Source organism: Phyllopteryx taeniolatus, chromosome 1, assembly GCF_024500385.1.
Source record: "Phyllopteryx taeniolatus isolate TA_2022b chromosome 1, UOR_Ptae_1.2, whole genome shotgun sequence".
Lineage (NCBI taxonomy): Eukaryota > Metazoa > Chordata > Actinopteri > Syngnathiformes > Syngnathidae > Phyllopteryx > Phyllopteryx taeniolatus.
The window spans coordinates 18,290,651-18,311,839 of record NC_084502.1 but is presented as its reverse complement, the minus strand read 5'-3'; the positions used below and the strand labels follow the sequence as shown (position 1 = coordinate 18,311,839).

The 21,189-nt window shown below is 42.9% G+C and overlaps 1 protein-coding gene across 2 annotated transcripts; it reads left to right on the top strand.

The window, feature by feature from the left end:
* The first annotated feature begins 832 nt into the window (after positions 1 to 832).
* On the top strand, positions 833 to 20,561 carry LOC133479848 (sodium/potassium-transporting ATPase subunit alpha-1). Of its 2 annotated transcripts, XM_061777342.1 has the most exons (23): positions 833 to 1,057; positions 7,054 to 7,167; positions 7,385 to 7,444; positions 10,238 to 10,339; positions 10,435 to 10,536; positions 10,622 to 10,735; positions 10,872 to 11,006; positions 11,081 to 11,198; positions 11,326 to 11,594; positions 11,660 to 11,968; positions 13,779 to 13,913; positions 13,997 to 14,192; positions 14,272 to 14,447; positions 14,549 to 14,685; positions 14,861 to 15,011; positions 15,130 to 15,298; positions 15,380 to 15,534; positions 15,624 to 15,747; positions 18,015 to 18,160; positions 18,235 to 18,365; positions 19,741 to 19,842; positions 19,930 to 20,021; positions 20,213 to 20,561. In XM_061777342.1, the coding sequence occupies exons 1-23, from the start codon at positions 1,046 to 1,048 to the stop codon at positions 20,239 to 20,241; spliced, it is 3,078 nt and encodes a 1,025-aa protein (XP_061633326.1). In that variant the 5' UTR covers positions 833 to 1,045; the 3' UTR covers positions 20,242 to 20,561. The 2 variants fall into 2 exon arrangements, with proteins under 2 accessions (XP_061633326.1, XP_061633335.1); XM_061777351.1 differs by lacking the exons at positions 833 to 1,057; positions 7,054 to 7,167; positions 7,385 to 7,444; ... (3 more) ...; positions 10,872 to 11,006; positions 11,081 to 11,198 and having other exon boundaries at positions 11,340 to 11,478.
* The last annotated feature ends 628 nt before the right edge of the window (positions 20,562 to 21,189 follow it).

The window sequence follows — 21,189 nt, the reverse complement described above, 5'->3', positions numbered from 1 at the left end:
TAAGATCTATTTGCATACACAGCGAGCAGGAGGGTCAACTTTTCAGAAACACACTCCCTTTCATAAAAAGCCACTTGGGGGAGTTGACAGTTGACACTTGGCCTACTGTGTGCAGTTAGACACAAGGCAGCAAGAAATGGCCCCAAGGCTCTGCTTGACTGCGATGTGTTTCGACCTCCAATCTTGCATCTCTGCAAGGGTATCGGGGTTCTCTCATAATCCTGGAGCCAGCACAATACTCCCAGCGGCAGCAGTGAGCCAGAGAAATATGTTTGAAGAAACAATGAGCAAGGGCTCCACTTGTCAGGGGAGGAGAGGCACCGATATGCCAAGTGGGCCCCACAGCCAAAAGGGGTCTGTTTGTGTGTGACAAATTCCACTTGATACCACTTTTTTTGTTGTTTTTTTTCACCACAAAAGAAAAAATTGCTCATCAATGTGTGAGTGAGAATTTGGAAACAAGCAAGTTGGCTGCACGCAAAGCCCCATGCACACCAGCTGTCAAACCGCGTGAGGTGTGGATGAATCAGTACGTGTGTGTGTGTGTGTTTACGTGTGTGTGTGGTCGATTTACACACGATGACTATAAACATATTTACATACAAACCTTGTGTTCAAACCCATACCAAAAAAAAAATTTAAAAAATGCCACTTCAGTGTATTGTCTTCCCCATCCATGTTGAATGAAGTCGATTCTGTTTCAAGGCGAGCCGAAAAAAAGGACATGGACAGAGATTAGACCAAGAAAAACGCCCAATAAATGAGGACGCCCCGCCCTCATCCGTGGGGTTGTCATGGCAAGTAGTGTGACGTCACAGTAGAAGGAACGCCGTCTATAAGTATGGGGGACTCAGCGCGGCTGCTTATGAGCTCGCAGGGACAACGTTTGGGAAACACAAAATCAAATAATAACAATAAAAGGATCGCGGCACACCCTGTTTTTTAAAATTTTATTTTAATGTGTTTGATTGTTTGAAGGTGGATTATTTGAAGGTGGATTTCTGCGTGTGAATTTTCTAAAAAGAAAGGAGTCGTCTCATCAGCCATGGGAAGAGGAGTGAGTACTGCGCATCCTCCCCCCCCCCCGCCACCCCTAGTCCAAAAAAGGCATTCAAACAAGTGTTTGATGAATCCATGCTGATGTTGCCATGAGCGACGACCCTGTTGATTTTTGTGTCAAAACACTTCCGTGTTGTATTCATCGCCTCACAGCGTTTAAAATAAGTTTGCATCAGAAAGCGGTCATGTAGCATAACGCGATGTGTCTGAATGCTGATGCTGCTAAAGTTTGGCTCTATGTGTTTAGTTCACATAGTGCCAGAAGTAATCCTATTCTTTAAAACGCCTGTTAGTTGGGTTCTTCACATTTGGGCAATCCCAGTGCAGCTGTGATTCTGGTGGGAGGGATGTGTTAATGCAGGGGTCCAACTCTTTCATTGCCTAACTTTATTGGTAGTCCCACTTGCACACATTTTGGAGGGATACTTTCAAGTGCACATCAATCATCACATAATGACTTCGGGCTCTAACAAATGTGGAATGTTTTCGGTCGTTTTAAATTCTTTCTGGGATGTAAAGTGAGCATTTAGACTTCTCTTTCAATTTCATGTATTCCCATTTGTCATGTTATAGGCTTCATTTTCAGTGAGAGGGGAGCACGGACAGTGTATACTTATACCAACACTTGAATTGCATTTGATAAAGTTGGTGTGTGAAGTGTCAGGGGCTGCCACACCCCACCATGCTGCGCACCACTAACACTCATTATGGATTCAGCCTACAGCCCCGGGGATGGAGAGCTACTTGAGGGGAGAAAAAGGAGGGGAGATGTAGACCATATTGTCTTCTTTAAGGCCCCCACCACCCCTTTTCTTCCTTTTGGTCGCTCCATGATGCTCCTGCAAATCTCTGGTCGCTTTGCATCTCGGCCAATAGCTGCTGCTATTTCCCTTTCCTCGCATAGCTGGTGAAAGGCATGCCCTGCCCCCATCCTCGTCCCTCCAAAGCATCTCCTGCTCGCTTCTCGCAAATAGCCACACGTGGAAGAGATGATAGTTGCCACACAGCTCTCCAAGCGTGAGGAGGTGGGTGGTCAGAGCGAGAAGGTTGTTGTTTCTAGGCCCTTTCTTGCTGTTGAAGATGATACTCGCCTTGGCATTTTCTTATGCTTCCCACATCTGCCTCAAGTTGGCCAAACAAGGGAGCTGAGGAGTTGATGGGGATGGGGCGGGGGCGACGTAAGGAGACAACCAGTTGCCGCATTGCCGCCGCTGATCCAGCAGGAGGGCTCCTCTACCTTGAATTGCACACTGTAAAAATGTATGTCATCATGTGACATTACTTAAGCTCAGTAGCTGGTTTTGGATGCAACAACACCAGAGATAAGTAGATAAGTTTGTCTTGTAACAAGGAACAAATGGTATCTAAAAAATGCCGAGAACTGTATGTGGTTACTACATCACAGCGTATCATGCCATGTTCCAGATTGGATGCAAATATGCCCATACCTCTGAGAGCAGCATAGGGATTTCCTCACAGCAGTCGAACTGGATTAATTACCAACTGTTTAGGAGAAGTCCAATATTGAAGGTGGACTTGGCGGTTATATATATATATCGTCATATTTGTTAAAACACGGGGTCATTATGACTTGGCAGTAGTGTGTGATAAATACGATCTGTGAAAAAATTGGCACTCTCTTACCCCATTTTGCGCATCGAATTTGACATACAAGAAACCACTGCATTGGAGGACAAACGACCAATCAGAGACCACATGTGCGACTTACGAGTGGTCAATTATTTGTGGCGGACATGTGGTCACATTCATCGTGGGCACACCTCCGCGGCCTCGCAAAAACAAAAAATTCAAACAAACAATTTCATGTGATAGGAACGAATAAAGGCTTCCTGGGGCAACAGGGTAGCAGTTTTTTAAATTTTCAAGTTTTATTTTTTTTAAATCACAAACTCCCTCTAAAAATGTCACTCTTTACAGGGATTTATTACATCAACTCCCTCTGCTGCAACAAGCTGCAATTACAGGATGCTCCCATGTCATCCTCTGTCAACTGATTGTCCAGACGAGCTGGTGTTTTGTCATGACAAGTGCCTTTGAGTTGTGATGCTTTGTTGTTGTTCTTTTGTGGACATGTCATGGCACATCACACATTAACAAAACGGAGTATGTGGACAAGAGCCTTCTAATGAATCATTTGAGGATTGTTGAGCCCCTTTTGTTTCCTCTGAATCTGAATTCTTCATCGGACTGTTCTATGCGTCCAGCACTGTGGAAAAAGTTCGGGAAAAGCAAGATCTCCAAAGTCGGGGCCGAATGACTATTCTGTGGCAGCCCGTCGACAACGAGAGAGTTTATGTGTCAACCTCAGCGACCTCTGACCTTTCACGTGTTTTTTCTGGATGATTAGGTACAAATTGCCTCAGAAACAATGCAGAAAGTCTTCCCGCAAGAGGAAGAAGTTTGGTGCAATGTTAGGACCAACTCCACAAGTACATCCTTTTACACATCAGGTTGGTGTAAGGGTCTACAGCTAAATTAATCCAAGTATTTCACACATTGATTCTGGTTCTTCTATCCTTATGCCACATCTTTGAGGCAAGATATTTTGATGATGTTGGGCGGAAAGGGGCCTGTTTTGATTAAATCTGAAGACATTATCCTCCATTTAAGGGCCACACTTGTTGTATTCTCGCCCGAAGGGGCACCCTGACTTTATGTGTGTATCTTTTCTTGACACGAACCATTCTTTTTCTATCTGATCCTCCCCTCACAACACACACACACACACATCTCTCCCCAGGGGTTTACATTCCTTCCGCATTTCAGTCATTGTAAGTTAACCACAACTTTTTTTGTTACATGCTGCCCCTCATCTGTGACTGTCCACACACTCCCTGGCCCCTTCCACGGTGTCCTACGTGCTGCCCCGCTCTCACTTCCTTCTCTCTCAGGCATTGTTTTCCCCCTCTGGTTTCACCACCTCAGTCACTTGGTGAAAAGGAACTGCAACCATTAGAAAGAGGATGTGGAAAAAGGGACTGTTATTTACTTGCTTAATTTCTACTAAAGGTGGCTTCTCCTCTCACTGAATTGTTTTAGTAGATGAAATGCTGGCTGACCGCAAGCAGATTTTGGGATGAGCCTCGTTTCCAAGGTCCATGTGGTAGCTCCTCCGTCATTCCTCCAAATGTTTTTCACATTGTCGCTGGTTTGAAGGCTCAGCTGTGTAAATCCCATTTCCATCAAGATAGCTGCCCTTACAACAATAAGGGCCATTGATTCATCTGGCATCTTTTGTCCTGAATGCAGAGGACTGAAAGTTGCACGGGACGTGAGGCGAGTGTTAAAACCCAATACACTTGTCCTTTCCCCATTGAAACTTGGTGACTGAGGGGAAATGAAAGTGGGGGGGGGTTAAAACATTTCACCGACTGTCCATTCACATATCTCCTGAGGCGTGGCTTTGGTCGCCGGTAGCAACCGGGCAAAGTCCCAGGAGTGTGTGCGTGTGTTTGTGTGTGCTTGCGCGCATTGTTCGGCACAGCTGAATGAGCAGCTTGGGTATCTGAGGCCAGGTCCGTTCATAGGAATTCTGTCTGTGAAAAATGCATTAATATATGTTACTACATGACTGATGGCACTTTTCTTTTTTCAGAAGTTCATCTCTTAGTTGAACCTAAAACTTTAAATAAAGCCTGATTTTGCTAAATGAGCCATTTTAATCCCTGCCTGGACATTTCATTCAATGTTGCGAATCCCCGTAGCATTTTTCTGATTTAATTTTTTAAATAAACATTTCATCATAAGGCACAAGGGTATTTCACGGCATTCATCCACCAAGAGCACAGGTGTCAAACACATGGCAAAGAGGCCATAGCAGGCCTGCCACATTTTTTTGTGGCCCACACACATTTCTGACTTATTTTCACTTAGTCAGAAAATCTGTACTACAATGCAATTTATGTGCACTTTTACAGACATTACAATATCTTTTTTTCTCCAAATCCCATAATATAATTGAACAATAGTATTTGTATTCTATGACATCTGATTTCAGTATGTTTTCAATATGTTGTTAAACATGTATAATTACATTGAAATGCAGGGACAATTGTGTATAAATAATAATATGATAAGGTGATTGCACATTCATATGATCGTCACAGTCATAAAGGCCCGATGAGGCAAACCATAGCTTTGATGTGGCCTGTGACGAAAATGACTTTCACACCCCTTAGGGGAAGTGTTTCAGAATAACCAGTAGTATAACCATTCCGGTTTTAATGTAGTAATACCAATAATAATAATAATTTTTGAATCTGTTAAGAATCAACTGGTTTGAAAGCTTCAGTCTCTGAATTGCTGTGGAATTATTTGTCCAAAGCCAGATGGCCCCCGGGGGCCCTTGGGTGTCCAGAGGCTAAGATTTGGCTGTAGTGATGCAGAACTAGTGTTTTCCCAGCTTAGCTGACCGGGGGGTTCATGCAACAATAACATGTTCTGGGATCACACACTCTGTTCCAACAACTCCCTGGGAAACTTTTAGAAACATTATTAGTTTGCATATTTCCATGATCAAGGACGTGTACAGGATTTGGTGTGAACATGCTGCACTTGGATAAGGTCGCAACCAAGATGACTGCTTCATTATGTATGGCAGCCCGTGGATAAATGGCTCATTAGTGCAACCCCAATTCCAATGAAGTTGGGACGTTGTGTTAAACATAAATAAAAACAGAATACAATGATTTGCAAATCATGCTCAACCTATATTTAATTGAATACACCTCAAAGACAAGCTATTTAATGTTCAAACTGATAAACTTTATTGGTTTTAGCAAATAATCATTCATTTAGAATTTTATGGCTGCAATATATTCCAAAAATGCTGGGACAGGGTCATGGTTACCACTGTGTTACATCACCTTTTCTTTGAACAATATTCAATAAACGTTTGGGAACTGAGGACACTAATTGTTGAAGCTTTGTAGGTGGAATTCTTTCCCATTCTTGCTTGATGGACAGCTTCAGGTGTTCAACAGTCCGGGGTCTCCGTTGTCGTATTTTACGCTTCAGAATGCGCCACACATTTTCAATGGAAGACAGGTGTTGATATCTTTTGCACATTGATGTCGGTTTTTGATGCAGTGCCGCCTGAGGGATCGAAGGTCACGGGCATTCAGTGTTGGTTTTTGGCCTTACCGCTTACATGCAGTAATTTCTCCAGATTCTCTGAACCTTTTGATGATATTATGGACTGTGAGATGATGAAATCCCTAAATTCCTTGCAATTGTACATTGAGGAACATTGTCTTTAAACTGTTCGACTATTTTCTCACGCACTTGTTCACAAAGAGGTGAACCTCACCCCATCTTTGCTTGTGAATGACTGAGCAATTCAGGGAAGGTTCATTTTATACCCAATCATGGCACCCACCTGTTCCCAATTAGACTGTTCACCTGTGGAATGTTCCAAACAGGTGTTTGATGAGCATTCCTCAACTTTCTGTCTTTTTTTGCCACCTGTCCCAGCTTTTTTGGAACGTGTTGCAGCCATAAAATTCCAAGTTAATGATTATTTGCTAAAAACAATCAAGTTTATCAGTTTGAACATTAAATACTTGTCTTTGTAGTGTATTCAATTAAATATAGGTTGAACATGGTTTGCAAATCATTGTATTCTGTTTTTATTGATGTTTAACACAACGTCCCAACTTCATTGGAATTGGGGTTGTAGTTAACACCTCACATCCCTATGCAGCATTGAGTTATTATAGATGAGTCTTAAATACTAATTGACGTTGGCGTTGATACTACTGTAACTACTGGAAAAAGAAACAAGCATCCGTGAGTTGGATTTCTAAACTTGATAACACTGCAGGCATGTATAACATGCTCTTGACTGCCTCACCAGGTTCACTTCTACGGTCTTGGCAAAATAATGTCAGTTTTTACTCCATATTTACTGCATTTTTGCACATTGGTTTATTTACATGTTCTTTGTTTCTTTCCACCGCCACTGTATATTTCCAGGAAGGACGAGAGCAGTATGAGCTGGCGGCCACCTCTGAGCAGGGAGGCAAAAAGAAGGGAAAAGGGAAGAAGAAGGATAAAGACATGGATGAACTAAAGAAGGAAGTGGACATGGTGAGTGTGTGATTGTCCAAGGGACAGTTTCTATGGAGACTCCATCCTCACTTTCCTCTCTTCGGTCAAGATCTCCTGTTGTCTGCACTGTTCCACTTTTCCTTTTGATGTTGGTCTAGCTGCCATTTATATGCAAAAGGCCAGTGGATAATATCGCGTTGTAATGTGTCACACGTATCTGGCACTTACACCTGAATTTGTCTGTGTATCTTTGCAGGATGATCACAAGCTGACTCTGGATGAGCTGAATCGCAAATATGGAACAGATTTGAACAATGTGAGATATGCCACATTCCCCCTTTTTATATATACACCATTTGTTTGCAATCTGCTTCAACGAAATTAATATGTACCATAAAGGTGATGCAAAGGATTCGGCTCAATGACAGCAGGTCAAACTCATTAAAACTAAGGTTAAGGGGTAGCTGTGCGAAGGAAACAAATTAAGAAAGGTTAAAGGAGGACTTTTTAAAAATTGGTGAAGGGTTCCACACCTTTAAAGCTAAATAATAGTGTTGCATCTTTTGTGTTGACACCAAGTTTACATGTGTCTAACATAAAATGAATACTTATTATACATTTTTAATAAAAAAATAGATTTTCAGTTTGGACCATTTGCTTTTGTGCATCTTGACCACCAGTCTGTCAAATTGTGCGCACTCCAGCTGAAGCCTTTGCTCAGGCAAATGTGCTCCCGGTCATGCAGTGAAGATCAAGCAGAATAGTTAATTAGTGCCATAAATGTAGGCTCTTCGAGCACTGCATGTGTGTGCTGTAATAATGAATAATTGATTAGCCCCAGAAACCCCCACGGTCCTGATTTTACGACAACACTATCTTCTCCTGCCACATCCTCTGTGCTGATGAAGGGCATGACGCTTTTTCTGTTGCGAAGTCAATGGTAGCACCTTTGTTCTCCCTGGACATGAATATGTCCCAGTGCATGGATGTGTTCACAATGAGCCGGAGAACAGTTGTAGCTCTGAGTTCTTTTTGGTTGTTTATCTGAGGGGGTGGAGTGCAGCAAAACCAACGAAAAAATGGCGAAAAACAATGAAGATGACCGCGCACGAAGCTGTGCTTGTACCTGATGGCAGCGGTGAACAAAGGTGTTAACTATGTTAAAATAAGTACAGTCACCTCAGTACAACACTTGGATTACGATTATATTGTACAAAGGAGGCTTTCACGATGTGTAGAAATCTGACGCGTTCCCTCCCGTTCCAAGGAGCCTCAGCCTACACCGCGCGCAACTTCAGTCAAGTCATTTGGGTGAGAGAAACTATAAAATAGGTCTATGCCAGGGGTGGGCACGCTACGGCCCGCGGGCCACATCCAGTCCGTTGATCATTTAATCCGGCCCACCAAAGATTGGTACAGAATCGCCCAAATCATATCAAAATCATGACTACGTTCGTTTGACCTTGTCCTGTAATGCCCAGTGGTTCCACCAGGTTGTGCTGTAATGCTCAATGGTTCCACCAGGTTATCCCGTAATGCCCAGTGGTTCCACCAGGTAGCGCAGTAGGTACACTGATACATTGACTTCACTTTGGCTGCTCTGTTTTTACTCTGCTACTGCTCTGCACTTTTCTTCAACCATGAGTGGGCCAAAGAAAAGAAAAGTCGACAGACTAAATGAACTGAAGTCCGGTCAAAGGCTGTATGTCTAATGTGTTAAGAAACCATTGCGGTTTTAGAGGAATATAACATCAGCCGTCACTTTTCTACCGAGCATGCTGATTATGCTAAGAGCCAATCAACGCAGGAACTCATGGCTACGGCTCAGCGGTTAAAATCAATCTTGCAGGCTGAGCAAAACATCTTTATCTGACTGCCAATTGCCATCTAAGACTCAGTCACACAAGACCCTGAAACAGCGCCGCGGGAGCTGCAGATGGAACTGATTGATCTCCATTGTGACACTGTCTTAAAAAAGAAGTTAAACTCTCAAACTGGATGAGTTATATGCTTCATGAAGCGCAGACAAATTTCTAAAAATCCAGAAGATGGCACAGAGGATGCTGGTGGTGTTTGGCTCTACATACTGTAAGTGTGTGAACAGACTTTTAGTGTGATGAATACCAACAAAACATCCTACAGATCCCAGCTGAGTGATGAACACCTCAGATGTGTTATGAGAATTGCCACAACAAAACTAACACTTTTGATGCACTGGCAAAAAAAAAAAGGTGATCAACAAAGCAACACTGTTCCCATTAAAAGTAAATCTAAGTATTAACACGACAATGCCTTTTTTCTTTTGTTTATTTTTTATATGTAAGCATCTGTTCCTGGCTTGGCCCACCAGTCAAATTTTAAAAGTCAATGTGGCCCCTGAGCCAAAATGTTTGCCCACCCTTGGTCTATGCCAACATTGAGGCAGCTAACAAGTTAAATGCTGGGTTGCATTCTTCCACTGATGGTTTTTAGCCTTCATTTTAATCTTCAAATCAACGTAAGAGTTGATGACAGAAACAAAAATAAAATACGTTACTTTACTATACTGGAAAGAAAGTAGAAACAGTCTCATTACAAGCTTGACATTGAGCTAAAACTTCACCAAAGTTCAAACTCGCAACTTTACATCACAATGAATTGGGACAAAATTCACAAAAACGTTGTCTCACAGTATCACAAACACTAACCTTGTGTGTCATTGGTAGGTAGGTAAAGGAATCAACGTTTTATAGCGTTTGGTTCCATTATTTTCGTTGTGGTTCCATTACTTTCGTTGTCAAAATTCACCCGTGTCGTGTGAAGTTACTTTTCATGCCAAAACGCTGAGTTCCGGTGCGTACATGTAAACCACTTGACGTGATATTTTGACAATGCTGTATTTAACTTTTAGCTAAAACAATAACGAATATTAAGTCAATTGGGTTAGTTCCACACACATTGCCTTTTAGTTCATAGGTTTGATATTGATGCTGTTTATAAAGAACACCGAGTCAAATTTTCATTTTAGTTCATGCTGCAGGCTGCTAAGAATTGTTTGGAACCGGAATCGCTCAAATTCAAATGGTGCCTAAACCCTACTTTAATGTGACTCGTCTTCCTACCATGTTAGGGTTTGACTAATGCCAAGGCAGCTGAGAATCTGGCTCGAGATGGGCCCAATGCCCTCACCCCTCCTCCCACCACCCCAGAGTGGGTAAAGTTCTGCAAACAGGTAACAGCTTGCTCTGAACTCTTGTATTTTACTTCCTGGTTTTATTTACGAAATGCACATACATTTTTTTTTTATTACTATTTGGCTTCATGCAGATGTTTGGAGGTTTCTCCATGCTCCTGTGGACTGGGGCCATCCTCTGTTTCCTGGCCTACGCTATACAGTCTGTCATGGAGGATGAACCTGCCAATGATAACGTAAGACTATTGTTCCTCAAACATATTAAAGCATTTATATTGTTGTTAGAAATTGCGAGGTCTTAATGTCAAGTTCATTTTGCAGTTGTACTTGGGTGTTGTGCTCTCTGCTGTTGTCATCATCACTGGTTGCTTCTCCTACTATCAAGAGGCCAAAAGTTCAAAGATCATGGACTCTTTCAAAAACCTGGTCCCACAGGTGCCCTCTCATTTTTCCATCGTTTTGTTGTTTTATTTCATTTTAATGTAATTTTCCATGTCTTTTTTTTATTTTTTTATCACATGCTCTGTTAAATTTCACAAAAGTGTCTGCATCCATTATGTCTGTCTCATAGCAAGCGCTGGTTGTCCGTGACGGTGAAAAGAAGAGTATCAATGCTGAGGAGGTGGTAGTTGGGGATTTAGTAGAGGTGAAAGGTGGTGACCGGATCCCTGCTGACCTGCGAATCATTTCTGCCCATGGCTGTAAGGTACGAAGAGAGAAGAGAGCACAACAGAAATCTGGACCTATCTCCTCATTCACAGTCAATGTGGAAATTTTCAGGTGGACAACTCCTCACTGACGGGTGAATCTGAGCCACAGACACGTACTCCCGATTTCTCCAATGAGAACCCGTTGGAGACCAGGAACATTGCTTTCTTCTCCACCAACTGTGTTGAAGGTATGAAGGAAGGTTATGTCAAGAAACACGGGACATGGGTGTTCCAATATTAGCCCCAAACCAAGTGTGAACTTTAAGAACCTTGATTTTTTTTTCCTTTTGTTTGTTTGTTTTTCTTCCCCAAAAGGAACTGCTCGAGGCATTGTTATCAGCACTGGTGACCGGACCGTCATGGGTCGCATTGCCACGCTTGCCTCAGGCCTTGAAGTTGGGCGCACTCCCATCTCCATCGAGATTGAGCACTTCATCCATATTATCACTGGTGTAGCAGTCTTCCTGGGTGTGTCCTTCTTTGTCCTATCTCTCATTCTTGGGTACTCCTGGTTGGAAGCTGTCATCTTCCTTATTGGCATCATAGTTGCCAACGTGCCGGAGGGTCTCTTGGCTACTGTCACTGTGAGTCCTAAGCCTTTGCTCAACTTAAGTGAGTTCTCAGCATCTAATAGGCCTCTCGTGTCCAGGTATGTCTGACTCTGACAGCCAAACGTATGGCCAAGAAGAACTGCTTGGTAAAAAATCTGGAAGCTGTTGAGACCCTTGGCTCCACGTCCACCATCTGCTCAGACAAGACCGGCACCTTGACCCAAAACAGGATGACTGTGGCCCACATGTGGTTCGACAACCAGATTCATGAGGCGGACACCACTGAGAACCAGAGTGGGACATCCTTTGACAAGAGCTCTGCCACCTGGGCTTCCCTGGCCAGAATTGCTGGACTCTGTAATCGTGCAGTCTTCCTGGCAGAACAGAGCAACCTTCCCATACTAAAGGTAAGATTTAATCGTTTCCTCGTTCAAAGTGGCTACGTATGAATGGTGCATATTCATCTGGGACATAATTGGCATATGCTACAGATATCATATTTGCCAACTACTCCGGTTTCTCCGTAATGAGTAGGGTTTAAAACTACCCATTCCTTCTGTCACATCATTACGGTGGCCTGGAAGTGCAAAGCAATATAACAAAAGCCAAAACACTTTTACAGTTCAGGAAACCAATTAACAAATGCCAAAATACTTTTATATTTCAGGAAACAAATTAACAAAAACCGAAACACTTTTACATTTCAGGAAACAAATTAACAAAAGGCGAAACACTTTTACAAAAGATGAAACACCGGAAAGGGAACATCCTAGTTCACAGACATTCTTAGAAATCCCAGAAATCCCACACCCTTTCTTGGCAAGAACCGCCCCGCTTCAACATGATTGGCTCCTGCATCGCCGGAAGGGTAGGCTACGCAGATGGATCGGCCGCTCAAGGTAACCACCCGACTGAACTATGGCGCAGTGTGCATGGTTAAGCAACTGTTTCCTTCACGATCGGTCGGCTACTGGTTTTGACGCGATTCCAAATTATAATTTCCGTTGCACGGCGTCTTCACGTCCCAGTTTACGTTCAATTAAAATGCACAGAAGCTTTCCCCTACGGTGATGATACATTTCTGGGTTTGCGAAGCGGGGCGGGTCTTGCCGAGAAAGGGCGTGGGATTTCTAAGAATGTCTGTGAACTGGGACTTCCCTCTGTGTTTCATCTTTTGTAATTTGTTTCGTCTTTTGTAAAAGTGTTTTGGTTTTTGTTAATTTGTTTCCTGAAATGTATAAGTGTTTTGGCTTTTTAAAATTTAGTTTCCTGAAACGTAAAAGTGTTTTGGCTTTTGTTATTATTATTTATTTTTTTCTGAAATGTAAAAGTGTTTTGACTTTTGTTAATTTGTTTCCTGAAATCTAAAAGTGTTTCACAATTTGTTATATTGTTTTGCACTTCCAGGCCACCGTACATCATAACCAATTTCAGTAATGGAACAAGACAGTAGCTTATAGTTGCTTATTGTTTCTATACTGGACAATGGAGTTAAGGATCACCCCAATTTTCAGTATTGCAAGCATTATTATTTTGAATGCAAATTAGTTGGTCTTTTGAAGGGTTGATCACAACATAACTGCGGAAATATTGGAGAAGTTATGCTATTGGTCAACATGAATATACTTGTTAGTAAAGTTAGCTAATGAAATTTCCTTCACTTTTTTAATTTTTGCAGTATTATTTTTGGTGAAAGTCACCCTATGATTATGGCAGAAATATGAGGTTTTTAGCCACATTTTAAGATGTCTAAATGATAAAATATTGTTTATTTTTTGACGTGGGGCTTCGGCCCCCTGAACTCCTTGCCAAGACTTTGTCCTGACCCAGGTTACAAGGTTTTTCTAGTTTCAAAAGTTAGAAGGTATGAGATATTCATAGATTTGTATATTTTATTTTGGTCCCAATTAAATGTTAATGACTGAGAAATGCTGAGTGGTATAAAAGTGAACAATGTTCTTGCCAATGTTTTTTGGCTTGACTTCTCTCTTCTAGCAGATATCCACCACTATTATTCCAACAATTTAGTTTTTTTATAGCTCCTTTTTTCTCCTTGGTGTATCTATGGCAGGAAAGAAATAAGCTTCTCTATGTATTGTCAATGTCCTTAGTTTGGGGACATAGATGATGCATACTAGTTAGTTCACTCTTTCTGAAGCCAAACTAAAATGCTTGCGCTTTGGGCTAATAGCAGGTGGTCAATATTTTCTCCTCCAGAGAGATGTGGCTGGTGATGCCTCAGAGTCTGCCCTTCTGAAATGTATTGAGCTGTGCTGTGGATCAGTCCAAGAGATGAGGGATAAAAGCTCCAAAATTGCAGAGATCCCTTTCAACTCTACCAATAAGTATCAGGTATTGTCGGGTGTCTGGCGGCCAGAAAAGGACAACATTTTAGAATTAACAGGAGCCTAAATGGGGAAACCTTTGTTTCCCAGCTTTCTATCCACAAGAATTCCTCGACTGAAAGGGAGTCCAACCATCTGCTGGTTATGAAAGGTGCCCCTGAGAGAATTCTGGACCGTTGCTCTTCAATCATGATCCAGGGCAAAGAGCAGCCTCTTGATGACGAGATGAAGGATGCCTTCCAGAATGCCTACCTCGAATTGGGAGGGTTAGGAGAGAGAGTGCTCGGTGAGAAATAGAAGAATCTTGGTCAGCAGCGCCACTGGTAATGCAGTTGAAAGACTCATGAGCAGTTTTGTTCTTTTAGGGTTCTGTCATTTCAATCTGCCTGACGACCAGTTCCCAGAAGGCTTTGTTTTCGACACTGAAGAGTTGAACTTCCCCACTGAGAACCTGTGCTTCATTGGCCTAATGTCCATGATCGACCCTCCTCGAGCAGCCGTGCCTGATGCTGTCGGCAAATGCAGGAGCGCTGGAATCAAGGTATGTATGCTTTTACAACTCGATTACTGTTAGTGAATAAAACTTTGTTGTTTCAGGAGATTTGGTAAAATTCAAAGTGAAATTCAAATTTTTCCCCCCAGGTAATCATGGTGACAGGGGATCATCCAATCACAGCTAAGGCCATCGCTAAGGGTGTTGGAATCATCTCGGAAGGCAATGAGACTGTTGAGGACATTGCTGCACGTCTCAACATCCCAATCAATGAAGTCAACCCAAGGTACTCAATGAGGAAATGCAGCTGTAGGATATATTTGATTGGTTACAGGGCCAAAAGGGCCTCGTACCGTTCTTTCAACCATATTAGCTTTATTTTAGCTTCTATTTTAGTTCTGTGCAAACCCTGTTTGAGTGCATGTACACTGGAAGTTAAAGTGACCTAAACTTTGCTGCAGGGATGCTAAAGCCTGTGTTGTCCACGGTGGAGACTTAAAGGATTTGAGCTCAGAGCAGCTTGATGACATCCTGAAGTACCACACAGAGATTGTCTTTGCCAGAACCTCCCCACAGCAGAAATTGATAATTGTGGAGGGCTGCCAGCGACAGGTGTAAATTCCAGTACTTTGTGCAACATTAACTCCTTTTTAGTTTTTGGCAGCACAAATTGTCCAAAATCGTTCTTGGTAATTTTCCCTCAACACTTTGAGATTTCCTTACTCTGCAGGGAGCCATTGTTGCTGTGACTGGTGATGGTGTCAACGACTCTCCAGCCCTGAAGAAGGCCGACATTGGTGTCGCCATGGGGATTGCCGGATCTGATGTCTCCAAGCAGGCGGCTGACATGATCCTGCTAGATGACAACTTTGCTTCCATTGTTACAGGAGTTGAAGAAGGTAATGTGGTGCCTCTGAGCTGTCTGACCAGAACATATTTATTTATTACCACAATTTATGTGTGCTTATCCTACTAATTAGGGCGTTTGATCTTTGACAACTTGAAGAAGTCCATCGCTTACACTCTGACCAGTAACATTCCTGAGATCACCCCCTTCCTCCTCTTCATTATTGCCAGCGTCCCCCTCCCTCTGGGTACCGTCACCATCCTTTGTATCGATCTGGGAACTGACATGGTGGGTATATGACATCTTCTCAAGTTGCTGTTATATGTTTGAGTTGTGTCTGTGCATAGCTGAATAGGCAGTCATATGGTGTCATCCAGGTTCCTGCCATCTCACTGGCTTATGAAGCCGCTGAGAGCGACATCATGAAGAGGCAGCCCAGAAATCCCAAAACGGACAAACTGGTGAACGAGAGGCTCATCAGCATTGCTTATGGACAGATTGGTAAATTTTAAACCTACTTTATCATTCTGAACCAAGGTTCTTGCTTGATTTTTCTGGTGGCTAGGAATCTAGGTCCTCTAAAATAAATAGAAGAGCAACATATACCAGAAATACGCCCACACTCGTAGAGAACCTTTTGTTTGAGTGATGAGGAGGCCAGTGCCTCTTAGGTAATGAGGCCAGGAATAGGTTCGACTTGCTGTAGTGGCCTAAACTATGCCATATAAGAACAAAATACATTCAATAAGCATACACAGATTGCATCATTTGATTCATTATCCCATTATTTATGAAAATAATTAAAGTGCAATTATATATTTAAAACAAAATGCAACCCTATGGGGGCACAAGCCAGTGCAAGCTGTAGGCCAGTCCCAAGCCCGGATAAATGCAGAGGGCTGCGTCAGGAAGGGCATCCGGCTTAAAACTTTGCCAAACAAATATCAGCGTTCATCCAAAGAATTCCATACCGGATCGGTCGTGGCCCGGGTTAACAATGTCCGCCACCGGCGCCGTCAACCTGCAGGGTGCCGGTGGAAATTCAGCTACTGTGGATCGAAGTCGAGGAAGAAGAAGAGGTGGAAAGCGGGTACTTCAGCAGAAAGAGAAGAGGAAAGCACAGAACTGAATGTGGGGACTTTGAATGTTGGGACTATGACAGGAAAATCTCGGGAAGAGGTGAGACAGGCTCTCGATGGACAGGAGGAGCTTCCAGAAGACTGGACCACTGCAGCCAAGTTGATCAGAGAGGCAGGCAGGAGAGTACTTGGTGTATCTTCTGGCAGGAAAGGAGACAAGGCGACTTGGTGGTGGAACCTCACAGTACAGGAAATCATACAAGGAAAAAGGTTAGCTAAGAAGAAGTGGGACACTGAGAGGACCGAGGAGAGGCGAAAGGAATACATTGAGATGCGACACAGGGCAAATGTAGAGGTGGCAAAGAACAAACAAGAGGCACATGATGACATGTATGCCAGGTTGGACCCTAAAGAAGGAGAAAAGGATCAATACAGGCTGGCCAGACAGAGGGATAGCGATGGGAAGGATGTGCAGCAGGTTAGGGTGATTACGGATAGAGATGGAAATATGTTGACTGGTGCCAGTAGTGTGCTAGATAGATGGAAAGAATACTTCGAGGAGTTGATGAATGAGGAAAATGAGAGAGAAGGGAGAGTAGAAGATCCAAGTGTGGTGGACCAGGAAGTGGCAATGATTAGTAAGGGGGAAGTTAGAAAGGCATTAGAGGATGAAAAATGGAAAGGCAGTTGGTCCTGTTGACATTCCTGTGGAGGTATGGAAGCATCTAGGAGAGGTGGCTGTGGAGTTTTTGACCAGCTTGTTGCATAGAATTCTAGCGTGTGAGAAGATGCCTGAGGAATGGAAGAAAGGTGTGCTGGTGCCCATTTTTAAGAACAAGGGTGATGTGCAGAGCTGGGGGAACTATAGAGGAATAAAGTTGATGAGCCACACAATGAAGTTATGGGAAAGAGTAGTTGAGTCTAGACTCAGGACAGAGGACAGAAGTGAGTATTTGGGAGCAACAGTATGGTTTCATGCCTAGAAAGAGTACCACAGATGCATTATTTGCCTTGAGGATGTTGATGGAAAAATACAGAGAAGGTCAGAAGGTGCTACATTGTGTCTTTGTAGATCTAGAGAAAGCCTATGACAGAGTACCCAGAGAGGACCTGTGGTACTGCATGCGGAAGTCTGGAGTGGCAGAGAAGTATGTTACAATAATACAGGACATGTACGAGGGCAGCAGAACAGTGGTGAGGTGTGCTGTAGGTGTGACAGATGGAGGTGGAGGTGGGACTGCATGGTTAGACAGACAGACCAAAGAGAAGTTGATGGATGTCGTGAGGGAAGAATATGAGGGCAGTTGGTGTTCGAGAGGAGGATGCAGGAGATAGGCTTACATGGAAAAGGATGACTCGCTGTGGCGACCCCTATAGGGATAAGCCGGAAGGAAAAGAAGATGTATTTAAAACAATAGCTTAACTCCACTGTTATTCATCTCACAGTTGTCTCATCCTTTTTTATATTGAATGTTTTAAATCTAAAATGATCAATGATTTATTGACTTAGTCATTTTCTTTTTTTTTTTCTTTTTTTTTTCCAAAGGACTAGATGACTAATTGATTAATAGAATTACGTATTGATCTGGAATTTGGTCTCAAGATCAGTTGTCACCAGAAGTTTCTAAACTCTTTTCCTTCTGCCAATGTGGTGATGTATTTGTTATCTAATCATTTCGCTGCTTGCAGGCATGATCCAGGCCCTAGCAGGCTTCTTTACCTACTTTGTGATCCTGGCTGAGAACGGCTTTCTGCCCCGCACATTGTTGGGCATCCGCGTGGCCTGGGATAACAAGTATTGCAACGATCTGGAAGACAGTTATGGGCAGCAGTGGGTTAGTACAATCCCGCTCACGTGGTGTCTTTCAACAATGCAGGTCTTCATTTTGCTGCCTATATGTGTGTGCAGACTTATGAACAGAGGAAGATCGTTGAATTTACCTGCCACACGGCCTTCTTTGCCAGCATTGTCATTGTACAGTGGGCTGATCTGATTATCTGCAAGACCAGGAGGAACTCTGTCTTCCAGCAGGGCATGAGGTAAGTGGAAAATCAATTTTAAAAAGATGGATGTTTTCTTTTTTTTCCCAGGGATGCTGCTTATAATTTCACTTGTGTTACCTACCTATTGTATTCAAAGCACTAGGCTATATTCAGGCATAAATGTTGTATCCATCCATCCATTTTCTGAACCGCTTGTCCTCGCTAGGGTCGCGGGCATGCTGGCGCCTGTCTCAGCTGTCTGGGCGAGAGGCAGGGTACACCCTGAACTGGTCGTCAGCCAATTGTAGAGAAACATTGTACTTTGTTTCTATTGTTGTCCTTTGTTTCTATTGTTTATTCTACATCTACTCTATTCTAAAAACAGCAATGCAAGCGGATACGTGGACGTTAACATATTTGAAATAGAATTAGAATTGGGCTCCTTATGATTAACATCGTGGCACGGTGAACGACTGGTTAGCACATCCGCCTCACAGTTCCATGGACCGGGGTTCAAATCCCGGCCCCGCCTGTGTGGAGTTTGCATGTTCTCCCCGTGCCTGGGTGGGTTTTCTCCGGGCACTCCGGTTTCCTTCCACATCCCAAAAACATGCATGGTACGTTGATTGAAGACTCTAAATTGCCCGTAGGTGTGAATGTGATTGCGAATGATTGTTTGTTTCTATGTGCCCTGCCATTGGCTGGCGACAGGTTCAAGGTGTACCACGCCTCTTGCCCGAAGATAGCTGGGATAGGCTCCAGCAGCCCGCGACCCTAGTGAGGATAAGCGGTACAGAAAATGGATTGCTGGATGGATGGACTTTATTTGAAGACCTAAAACTTTATTTTTATTTACTTGCTCTTATTGTGAAATGCAGCTCTACTTCTTTATTCATGCATTCATTCATCTTCCGTTCCGCTTATTCTCAACTAGGGTGGAGCCAATCCCAGCAATCTTCGGGCGAAAGGCCAAGTCTTTATTATTTACTGATATCATTATATCAGTGGCATAATTAAACAACAACAACAGCAACAACAATACTCTCATTTATCCAGAAACATTTAAAAAGTGTATTATCTTGGTAGGCCTAAACATATATATTGAAAGCGAGCAAGAGCAATGAAAAACAAAAATATTCTAAGAGCAGTATAAAAGGGTAACTAACAACTGCAATGAAAATATGCAATATAGCGGACCGTGAAACAAGAACCGCGATATAGCGGAGGATTACTGTATCTGTGTTCCGTGATGATAAATTGCTGGGACTCATGTTTTCCATGACGTGCATCCCGGGACTCACATAGTCTCAAGTGTAAAATACTCTGATATAAATAGATCAGTGACTGGGCTCTGTGTCAAGAGCATTACAAATGGATGTACCTGTGAACATCTCTCTTCTTTTATAACTTTAATGCTATTTTAATTGTACAGGAACAAGATCTTGATCTTTGGGCTGTTTGAGGAGACTGCCCTGGCTGCCTTCCTTTCCTACTGCCCTGGCATGGACGTCGCCCTAAGAATGTACCCTCTCAGGTGAGTGGGATGCCAGAATTACACAACTGCTCTGACTTGCAGCGCAAGATCTAATTTTCTTGTATATATGTGTATGTGTTTTTCCAGGGCCAACTGGTGGTTATGCGCCTTCCCATACTCCCTGGTCATCTTTATCTATGATGAAATCCGCAAGCTGATCATCAGACGCAGCCCAGGAGGTGAACTCATTAATCATGCTTTTATTGTCACCTGTTCAAACATCTTCTGCTTTCCTCCTTTCCTTTTCCATTAAAGCTCTTAAGTTAAAGAAAATGTTTGCTTGAGCTTAAAACTTCCTCTTCAGTAAACAAGAAAAGACACAACATTGCTGCCCGGTTCGTTTGTATAATACCTCCTCCTGTGTTTCCAGGTTGGGTGGAACAAGAAACTTACTATTGAAGACCTGTCAGCTCCCATCTTTTCCTCTTCTCCCATCGTTGCATGAATATTGTCTTGCTGCTCAGAATAAAATTTTAACATCTGTGGGGGAAAAAAACCCCCCATTGGAACGTGTTTTTATATTAGCGAATGCTTGATACTACTATTAGACTATTATACTGAGATGGAATGTGCTGATGATATATGATAAATGCTAATAATGACATGAACGCTGAACATTGACTTTGACTATGCGTGCCTTGTTTCTGAAACAGGACCAATTTTATACATGTTTTTAACAGTTATAAATGTTCAATAAAATGCGCTTGAGTCAGGTCCAACATGTTTCTGGTTCTTATTGATTCTGTGTAATTTTTGTGTGATAAGTATTTTCAGGCTCAGCTCGTATTCAGATTTTTTTTACAAAGCGATAAAGATGTATGTATATATAGAACAGAGATGTGTGTCTGTGTGGGGGGGGGGGGGGGGGGGGGGGGCAGGGGTGGCGTGGTGCTATGGGTCCCTGAGCATCTGCCCCTTTCCCCCTTGATGCCCAAGGTGCCCTTTTGTCTTTTTTTTTTTTTGCATCCTGTCTGAAAGCCCAAATATACTCTATACCCCTCCCTTCTATTTTTTTCTCACATACACATTCATACACAGTTTTACAGCCTTTAAAACAAATTCCTATTTAACATGTTATATGCATTTCCGAGCAGCTCTTCAACGCATCACCCATAGCGCGCACAGAGGCAGGTGCTTCGATGTACACTATGATGCTGGTCGTGGCCGCAGAGCTGATCTGATCTTCAACAAACAAGTCATGTCGATTGAGTGAAACTGTTGCATGCTGTTGAGGTAGACAATTTCTTACAAATTTCCGGTAACAAACATTATGGTCATGGGTGAAAACCACCGATTGGGAGGTGTCTGACTCCGTGGTCGAGCCATTTCAGATCAACAATTTACATC